General features: G+C 52.0%; 1 protein-coding gene across 2 annotated transcripts in view; it reads left to right on the top strand.

Annotated features, from left to right (window-relative positions):
* Nucleotides 1–8,058, top strand: part of KCNK6 (potassium two pore domain channel subfamily K member 6) — a 10,638-nt gene extending 2,580 nt beyond the window's left edge. Inside the window, exons 2-3 of one of the 2 annotated variants that reach the window (XM_039855002.1) lie at nucleotides 5,706–6,101; nucleotides 6,285–8,058. In XM_039855002.1, the coding sequence (XP_039710936.1) occupies nucleotides 5,786–6,101; nucleotides 6,285–6,508 (540 nt within the window). In that variant the 5' untranslated portion in view covers nucleotides 5,706–5,785 and the 3' untranslated portion in view covers nucleotides 6,509–8,058. Of the gene's footprint in view, nucleotides 1–4,302; nucleotides 6,102–6,284 lie in introns of those variants that run through there. The other variant, XM_039855001.1, reaches the window with a different exon arrangement.
* Nucleotides 8,059–9,680: the final 1,622 nt, after the last annotated feature.

Genomic DNA, 9,680 nt, shown 5'->3' with positions numbered 1-9,680 from the left:
CCCCCCCACTCTGGGACACCCAAGACACCTCACGCGACACCTCTATCTCAGCAGATAAATCCCAATCCTCTCTGGGCCTAGGATCCCCTCAAAACTCCTCAGCGAGGATCCGGGACCCATACTCGTGGGATCTGCTCCCCTTGGGAAGTTCCGATCCAAGCCTCTCCTCCCAGCAGGACATCTCCTAGTTCCCACTAGGTGGAGGGCGGCTCTCAGAGTACCTTCCAGGCAGCATCTGGGACCCCATTCCTCTGCCTTAACCTCTTTGGACATCTTGGTCCGTCCAGTCCCCTCTAGGCCTAGGACTATCCTCAGAGACCTCCAGCGAAGACCATGGACCCTCGCCCAGAGACCCTCACTCCCTCTGGACCCAGACCTCAGCCACCAAGGACCTCTGCCCTTCTCTCTGGGCTCAGACTGTCATCCACTCCAACATTGTCTCCTGACTCTCCAGATATGTCTTTCTCAGTCACCCCATGGGAAGCCCTACCCCAATCTCCTCCTGATTCTGAATCTCCAGACCTTCTCAGGGTGCCATCACTAAAGACCTTATGGCCAGTAGACATTCCTCAGCCAGGCCCCGGGCCCTGGGGCTGAGATGTCTGTACCTAGACCCCACCCCTGCAAGGGCCCATGACCTCTTCCAGATGGAGGACCACACTCCATCCTCATACTCCCCAGCAGGAAGCCCTGACTCCAGACACAGGATCCCTGTCCACATACCCTACTCCATCTTGACATCTCCCCTGTTTGGGAAGCCCTTGATGCAAGGTTCTCCTCCTAATAGAGGTACCCCGGTTCCCTCTGAACCTGGAACTTCCAATTCAGCAGCTCCTACCTGTGGATGTGTGAGAGGCACCCACTGTGGAGGGAGCTGGAGCGCCCTCTGGAAAGGACCACTGACTTTCCAGCCAGAAGCTCTCCAGCCAGGACTCCCTCCCCTCCAGTCCCCACACTGGCCCCAGCAAAAATGCTTACCACTTTCCAAACCTGGGACTCCTCATGGGGGCCTCTCTGAACCTGAGAACTCCTAGCTGAGATGCTCCTCACTCTCTGAATCCTGACACCGCTCAGCAAGAGTCCCAGAGCCACATGGACCTCTATCAGGGACCCCAGCACCCTCTACACGCATCGTGTGGAAAGCACAACCCCCTTCGCCCTCCCCTGCCCCCAACACACAATGCCAGCCCAGGGACTCTGCTCTCTGCACCTGCTACTCCTGCCCTGAGACACCTTGCCCACCCTGGATTTCTCAAGAAAGGAGATTTCCTGGGGACCTGGAACCCCTCCTATCTCCAGACCCATAACTGGGATCTTCGTCTCCACCCCAACACTGCCAGGCCTGCTTTGGACCTGAAATTCTCCCTTTCGCCAAGGATGCTCCGGGGCCCTCTGCATCCCAGAACCTTCCCCAGGATCCACGGACGACCATCACCTCTTTCCACCCTTGACACTCTCAGCCAGGACTTGAGACACCCACCCCTTCCCATCATCCCCTTAGCACTGACTACCCCGATCACATCCCCTTAGGACTCCCTGGGCTCAGAACCCGCTTCTGCTTGAGGATTCCCTTCTCAATCCCATTTATGAGCCAGAAAATGTCCCCGCTGGTGCCTGTCCCCTCTTCCTCTGGGCCCCAGACCCCAGCCCCAAACCAGGATCTGTTTCAAAATAGGACGCTGGCCTCTGATTTGAAATTACTGGCTCCGCAGATCCCCTTCTCTGAACGCGCTCCCCTCAGCCCACCCCGCCCCCACCCCGGTCAGGTGGGACCAGCCCTAACTGGGAAATCTTTCTCTACCTCAGCAGCCAGCAGACCTGGGAAATCCCTGTTGTCAGGCCCTTCCGCACTCCCTCTCCCAAACTTCCTCTTCCTCTCCTTGCTCAGGATTTGGACTGGGGGGAGGAGGGAGCTGGGGACCTGGAACCCCTCCTATCTCCAGATCCACAGCTGGGACCTCCAGACCCAGCTCCCTAGCCCAGGTCTAGCCCAGACTCCTAATTCCCCCTCCCCACTGGCAGGAGCAGGTGGCCTTTGCTTTTGGAGGCCTATTGTGTGGACCAATAAACTAAGGCCACAGGCAGCAAGGCTGCCACAGACTGTTTGTGTGCTGGCTAGGCCTGCCTGACCTGCTTCCTAGCTTCCCTGGGTCACATGAGTGTCTCTGTCAGCCTCCTCCCAGATCCTGGCTTCTGAGAAGTTGTTCCAAGAGGAACAAGTAAAGAAGCCAAACTCGAGGCAAACTGCCTGGGTTCAGATCCCTGCTCAGCCAAGACTTAGCTCTAGGCCTCAGTGTCCTCCCTCATCTACGAAAGGGGGATAACACTTCCCACTTCTCAATAGTAGTAATACCTGGTAGAGGACTCGTCGTACATGAGCTTTAACTTAATCAGCACAACAGTCTTGTGAGGTAGATTCCATTAGTGGCCCTGTATTTTTTAGCAATAGAAACGGAGGCCCAGATTGGCTAGATAACTTGTCCAAGACCACACAACTATGAAGGTGTAAAGTAGAGATTTGAACCAAGACCACCAGGCTTCATAATCCCGTGCTCTGAACCAACACACTGTACTACCTCTTAGGCCCTCTTGAAGAAGAGTGATGTGTGTATATTGTATAAGAAAAATTATTTGGACATTTGTTAAAAATGGCAAGTTTTCGCAATGGGAGAGAGAGACCGAACTCAACTCTGAATATAATAAAGACAGCTGGAGATATACATCCGAGAGTAGAGTGGAGGGGGTCAGTGGGTGGAAAATTACTAAGGGGAGACAGGTCTGGATATTCTCATTTACTGGCTTAATAGGATTCTTGTGAAAGACAGGCCAAGGCCTGAGGTCTCAAAGATGGAGGATGAGGAATATGATCAGATATCAAGAGTAGGGGGATTTCCCCTAAACTGGCTTAGGTTTCCTACTAAAACTGGGCATAGTCAAGAAGAAGGGCTCAGAGGAGCCTGACTAGAATTTGGTTGGGAGGGAGCCCTTGTCAATGGGAAGAACTGGAGATAATAACTGAGCTTTACCGAGCCTCAGTTTTCATTGTTATCAGTGGGGAAGCCTGGATCCCTGAATTTATCTGAACAATGGAAGACCTCTCTCACAGCGTCCCTGGTCTTGATCCAGGCAGCCGTGCAGTTTAGGCCAGGGGTGTAGGAGTCAGCCTATCGGAACTGGGATTCGGGAGAGAGGAAGTGAGCATGACCGTTATGGTAATTCTTTCCATGCCTTGTTAGGTGCTATGCATTGTCCCAGCCTGATAGGATTACTATTGCATATGAGGAAGGCATTGTTTCTGAGCCCATTTTGTAGGACTCTGAGGGAACTGAGGCTCAGGGAGAAGTCACTTGGCCAAGGTCGTGCAGGGAATGAATGGCAAGGCGCTGATTTGGACTCGGCTCTTTGAAGTAGCAAGTTGAGGCATGCAGCCCCCATTCTATTCTAACTCTACGATTTTTGTTTATAAGGATTTTGTGTCATTTGCAAACCTGTCATTTCAGCCATGCTGCTGGGGTTGCTCCATCAAAATCCTTGTAGTAATGAGGGTTGGATCCATAAACAATAAACCTCAAATTACAGTCGCTTAAATATCTTGGAAGTTTATTTCTTGCTCATAGTCAAGACAGTCCAAGACCAGGGTGGTGCTGCATGGTCACAGCACGCGTGTCGCTTCATAACTCCTCTGTGCGTGGTTTCCGTTCCCAAGTTCACTTCATAGTCCAGGGCGGCTGCTCAACTCCAGGCTTCATGTCTATGTTCCAGCCACCAGGAGAGGGGAGGCAAGAAGAGACACAGGCATCTATCTTCCTTTCTTTAAATGTCTTTTGGGACATTTCATGGAGGTTGCTTGCTTCTTTCATGTATACCTCATTAGCCAGAAATTATTGCAGAGTCATACCTAGCTGCAAGGGAGGAGGGAATATCTTTATTCCAGGTGACCGTGTGTCCCACAAAAACCAGAGCGTTCTTTATTTTCCTCTGATTTTTTTTATTGTGGTAAAATATACATAAATTTTACCATCTTAACCATGTTTAAGTGTATACTTCAGTGGTATTAGGTACATTTACATTGTTGTGCAACTATCACCATCATCCATCTCCAGAATAATTTTCATCGTGCAAAACCGAAATTATTAAACACTAAGTCCCCATTCACCCCCTCCTCAGCCCCTGGCGCCCACCATTCTACTTTGTGTCTCTATGATTTTGACTATTCTAAGTACCTCATATAAGTGGAATTATATAGTATTTGTCTTTTTGTGACTGGCTTTTTTCATTTAGCATAATGTCCTGAAGATTCATCTGTGTTGTAGCATGTGTCGGAATTTCCTTCCTTCATAAGGCTGATTAATAGTCCATCGTATGCATTTACATTTTGTTTATTCATCCATCGATGGACACTTGGGTTGCTTCCACCTTTTGGCTGTTCTGAGTCATGCTGCCATGAACATGGGTGTACAGGTATCTCTTCAAGCCCCCGCTTTCAATTCTTTTGAGTATATAAAAAACCAGGCAATCTTTTTGTATGGAAGATAGGCACAGTGTGCACGTTTCTACACTTTTTTATTGATCACAGGGCTGGATCTGCAGTCTTTTGGGTAAGACATTTTACTGTTAACCTAAACCAGGCCCTTTACTATCCTAGTCATATCTCTGACCTTTTGGTTTGACTCATTTGGGAAATAAAAAGAGATTTTAAATTACCAGAGTGAGCCAGTCTCACCAACACCTGAATTCCCCTTTATTATGTCACTGTTTGCAGAACTCACACCGACACTGACCTTCCTGTGTCCCCACGGCCCTCCAGGAGCCCAGTGGGGCTTGTCACACCTATTTTAGAGTAGAAAAAACTAAGGCTCCAAGCCAGGCTGGAGCCTGCACCCTTCATTTATTATCTCGACTGTTGATTGAGTGCCCACTCTGTGCCAGATACCAGGGCTATAGCAGCGAACGAAACGGACAGAAGCCCCTGCCCTCCTGGAGCTGGCGCCCTATGGGGGAGACAGATAGTAACCAAATGGGTAAAACTGTAGTAAGCTAGAAGGTGTTGAGGACTATGAAAACAAACACACACGCAAAAAGAGTTGAGTAAGAGGGTGCAACAATTTACAATAAGGTGGTTGGGGAAGCCCTCAACTGAACAAAGACCTGAAGGCGGGGAGGAAGGAAGCCCTGTGGATACCTGAGGGGAGAGTCTCATGGGAAAGAACGGCCTGTGCAAGGGCTCTGGGGTGGGATCATGCTTCCCTGCTGCATCGTGTGGGGCCTCAGGGTTCATGATGAGGACTTTGTCCTTTCACTTGGGTGGGATAGAGCCACAGGAGGGCTCTGAGCAGGGAAGGGACCTGACTTAACACAAGTGTTCACAGCATTCCTCTGGCTGTGTGGGCTGGAGGGAGAAGAAAGGCCGGTAGACAGGATGGGAGTTGGGGGTGGAGCGGGGTGAAGTGGGCAGGTTTGGGATCTATTTGAAATTTGAGACAACAGGATTCACTGGCAGATGGAAAGTGGGTGTGAGTGACAAGAGAGTCAAGTATGAGACCAAAGCTCCTGGCCTGAGCAGCCCGGAGGATGGAGGTGCCATCCCTGGAGAGGAGAGAATGGGAGGGGTAGGTTCAAGGGTAAAATTAGGTCTTGGTTTAGGGTGGCCACAGGCCCCCAAGTGTGGGTGCTGAGTGGGCAGGATTTCCCTGTCATGTCCACAGGCTACGGGTACACGACGCCATTGACCGATGCGGGCAAGGCCTTCTCTATTGCCTTTGCGCTCCTGGGCGTGCCAGCCACCATGCTGCTGCTGACCGCCTCAGCCCAGCGCCTGTCGCTGCTGCTGACCCATGCACCCCTGGCCTGGCTGAACATGCGCTGGGGCTGGGACCCCCAACGGGCGGCGCGCTGGCACCTGGTGGTCCTGCTGGGGGTCGTGGTGACCATCTGCTTCCTGGTGCCGGCCGCAGTCTTTGCCCACCTTGAGGAGGCCTGGAGCTTCCTGGACGCCTTCTACTTCTGCTTCATCTCTCTGTCTACCATCGGCCTGGGTGACTACGTGCCTGGGGAGGCCCCGGGCCAGCCCTACCGGGCCCTCTACAAGGTGCTGGTCACAGGTGAGTGGGGTGGTTGGCTGGGGACTGAGGGAAGGACACAGCCTTGTCCTGAAGGGTCTGAGGGGCACCTGGCCCCATCTGGGGGGAGAGCTGAGGGTTAAGGCCCCACCCTGGGGGGTCCGACAGCCCGTTGGGCCTGCCCAAGTTCAGAGTCCACCCGTCGCCCTTCTGCTGTCTCTGCAGCCTACCTCTTCCTGGGCCTGGTCGCCATGGTTCTGGTGCTGCAGACTTTCCGCCACATGTCCGACCTTCATGGCCTCACGGAGCTCATCCTGCTGCCCAATCCGTGCCCTGCCAGCTTCAATGAGGATGAGGACGATCGGGTGGACATTCTGGGCCCCCAGCCAGAGCCACACCAGCAACTCACCGCTGGCTCCTACACCGACTATGCCTCTATCCCCAGGTAGCTGGGCCAGGCGCCCCGAGGCTGGATGGACCTGGCCTTCCGCTGAGCACGCACATGACTGGAGCTAACTTATTAGAACATCCGCAGGCACGTGCTGGTGTTGTGAGACACTGCCACCAACCGTCCGTCCTTCGTTGTCCCTGTCCCGGGCTCCCCCAGCCCCAGCACCACCTTGTTCTCCCGGCCCTTCTCTTATGCCCCCAACACACTGCGTCTCTGGCTTTTTCACTGTTTTTCCCTCTCACTGTCTCTTTGTTTCTCATTTTTAAACTTACTCCATCCGCCTCTCTCACTCAGCCGCTTATCGTCTGCAGCCGATTCTACCATGGTCTGAACTCAGACTTCATTTCTGGTACTAGATCGGTCATTATGCCTTGGGCAAGTGACGGCCCTCCCTGAGCCTTAACTTTCTCATCTTTCAAGTGGAAAGACTATATTCACTCATCCAAAACTCCCTCCTCCGTGCCGGCCTGTGCTGGGCATTTCTAGGGACACAGTAGTGGTCACGGGGGCTGGGCTCTGCTCTCATAGGGCTCGTTGTTCAATGAGGTAGACAGATCTGTCCCCACACGGTGAGACCAGAACAGGCAGGACTTTAGCGGGGGGAGGCAGAGTGGTCAGTGGTGTGATGGAGAAAACATAGGGAATGTACTCATTCCAACCTGGAAGGTCAGGGAGGGCTTCCTGGAAGAAGGGACAACTGAACTCAGTCCTAAAAGATGAATAGTCAGGGAAAGAAGGTGTACTGATTTTCCTCAGGTGTCTCCAGGGAGCAAGACCCATGCGGAGAGCCCTGGGGTAGGCCTGGGTGCTGGAATCTTCCTTAGCAGCCTGGCAGGCCGGAAACAGGATCCCAGTCTGGTTCCAAATGGCACGGAAGGTGCTGCTGTCAGCCGCAGCACCACTGTAACAGCTGTCCCTGTCTGCGAGCACTAACTGCATGTTGTGCACTGCGCTCTGGAGCCAGCTGCTTGGGCTCGATTCCCAACTCAGTGTCCCATGTCCTCGGGAGTCACTTCCCCTCTGTGAATCTCAGGTCCCTCGTCTATAAAATGGCAGTAATAATAGTACCTACTTCACAAGATGACTTCACAGAGCCTGCCATGTTTTTCTGTGACCGGGCCTCATTCTGGGTATTTTACATATGAGGAAGATAATATTGTCACCCCCTTTCCACAGATGAGGAAACTGAGGCACAGGGAAGGAAAGTCCCTTGTCTTGGACACAGAGCTAGGAGGTGACTGATTTTCTGTTTACTCAATAATAGCACTTACTGCCAAAGGCCCATCTACTGAGCTGCTACCTCTGCTGAGCCCTGTGGAGTTACAGAAGGGGCGGGGTGTCTGAGCCAGGCCTTGATAAGTAGACAGGTGGGAAGGGCATGGGCTGGGCATTCCAGGCAGAGAGAATCATGCATGCGAAGGCCTGGAGGTTGGAAAGCATGTCAGACATCAGCTTCTGTGACGAGTGTGGAGTAAATGGGGAAAGGAGGGTGGGGTGGTTGACATGGGCACACCTTAAGTATCTTTAAATAAACAGCTTGGAAACTTAGCTTCTGTCTTCAGGACACTGGAGAGTCACGGAAAGGTTTTGAGCAGGATTGGTCATTGGTAGGTGTGTGCCTTGGGAAGATCCACTGGGCTTCTTTGTGGACATAGATTGGAGGAGGAGACTAAGGCCTGGTACCCAGGGGAGGCTGGGACAGGAACGAAGCAGGAAGGGATGGGACTGGGTAGCACCAAGGGCAGAAGGTGCAGGTGAAGGGACACTCTGGAGGCCAAGTGGACAGGCCATAGGCCTTACAGACTTGGGAACGACAAGGCCAGGGAAGGGACCAAGGGATGGTCAGCTGCCCTCAAGATGGGAACCTGGGAGAAAGAACAGGTTTAAGGGGTGGTACTGAGGTTAGTTTGGAACATGGTGGGTATGAGGGGCTAAAGACACCCAGGGGAAGGTATCAGAAGAAGGTCACCGGACCCCCTGGGGCTTGGGGTGGTTGAGGCTGGAGACAGATTCAGAAACCAAAGTCATGAGGGTGGGTGTGGCAGCCCTGCATGGAAGGAAGAGAAGACCAGCCTAGAGAAATCGGCCTTAAGGCACTTACATATTTCTATCAGCAAGGAAAGATTTGGGCAGCAAGTAACAAAATCTCATTGTTCCACCTACTGACAGTAGGTGGAACAATGAGATAATTGTATATGGCACATCACAGGAGTTGGGGAAAGCTCTGGGCATGATATGATCCACAGCTCTGGGAGGGTCTTGTGGCCCCAGGTTTCCTCTCTCTGCTCTGCCACCCTCAGCTGAAGGCCTGGTTTCCGCATGGGCTCCTCTCATGATCCAAAAGTGGCTATTGCAGGTCCAAGTTTTAATACAAGAAGAGGGGGGCATCTTTTCTCATGTTGTCTGCAAGCAAAGAAACCTTTTCCCAAAGCCTCCCAGCAGACTTCCTCTTCCATCTCATTGGCCAAAATTGGCTGACATGCCCATCCTGAACTAAGCACTGGCCAGAGTGATGGAGCCAGCATGCTCAGCTTGGATTCCTCAGGATCCCCATTGTCCCCCAGAACTGAGGCTGGGGGTAAGGTTTCAGTTTTAGAGGCTGGTGAATACTTGAATGAAACTGCCTTCCATAAGAAAGGCATAAGATTGGGAGGATGAGCGGACATTGATTGACTAATCAGCCAGGGCGGTCATGTACAATTATGCAGGCTGAGACCTACATAAGGGATGCCTGGCTGGCAGGGTGGAAACAAACAGAGGCTGAATTTCAAGGCTGGATATACCCAAAGGGGGCTTCTTTTCTCTAAGTAATGGGAAGGACCCATATGATGAGCAGTGACCCTTCAACCAATGTCCTCATACCAGAGAGAAGAGCTTACAGAAGAGACAGAAAAGGAGTTTCAGAGAGGAGCAGGAAAACCAGAAGAGTGGAAAGTATTGGTAAGAGATGAGGGAATTTTAAGGAGGGAGAAGTCAACATTGTCAAATCATGCTAAACAGGCACAAGAGGTTGTTTTAATAACAGTGATAGAAAACACTTATATCGGACTTACTGTGAGTCAAGTGCTGTGCCAAGATTTGATACACGACAATTTATTTAACCCTATCAGCAGCCCTGTTAGGTACATTCTTTCCACATTTTACAGTTGAGGAAAGGAGGCCCAGAGAGG

The sequence above is a fragment of the Pteropus medius genome, unplaced genomic scaffold (genome assembly GCF_902729225.1).
Source record: "Pteropus medius unplaced genomic scaffold, Ma_sr-lr_union100, whole genome shotgun sequence".
Taxonomy (NCBI): Eukaryota; Metazoa; Chordata; class Mammalia; order Chiroptera; family Pteropodidae; genus Pteropus; species Pteropus medius.
This window is presented reverse-complemented; position numbering and strand designations above follow the sequence as displayed.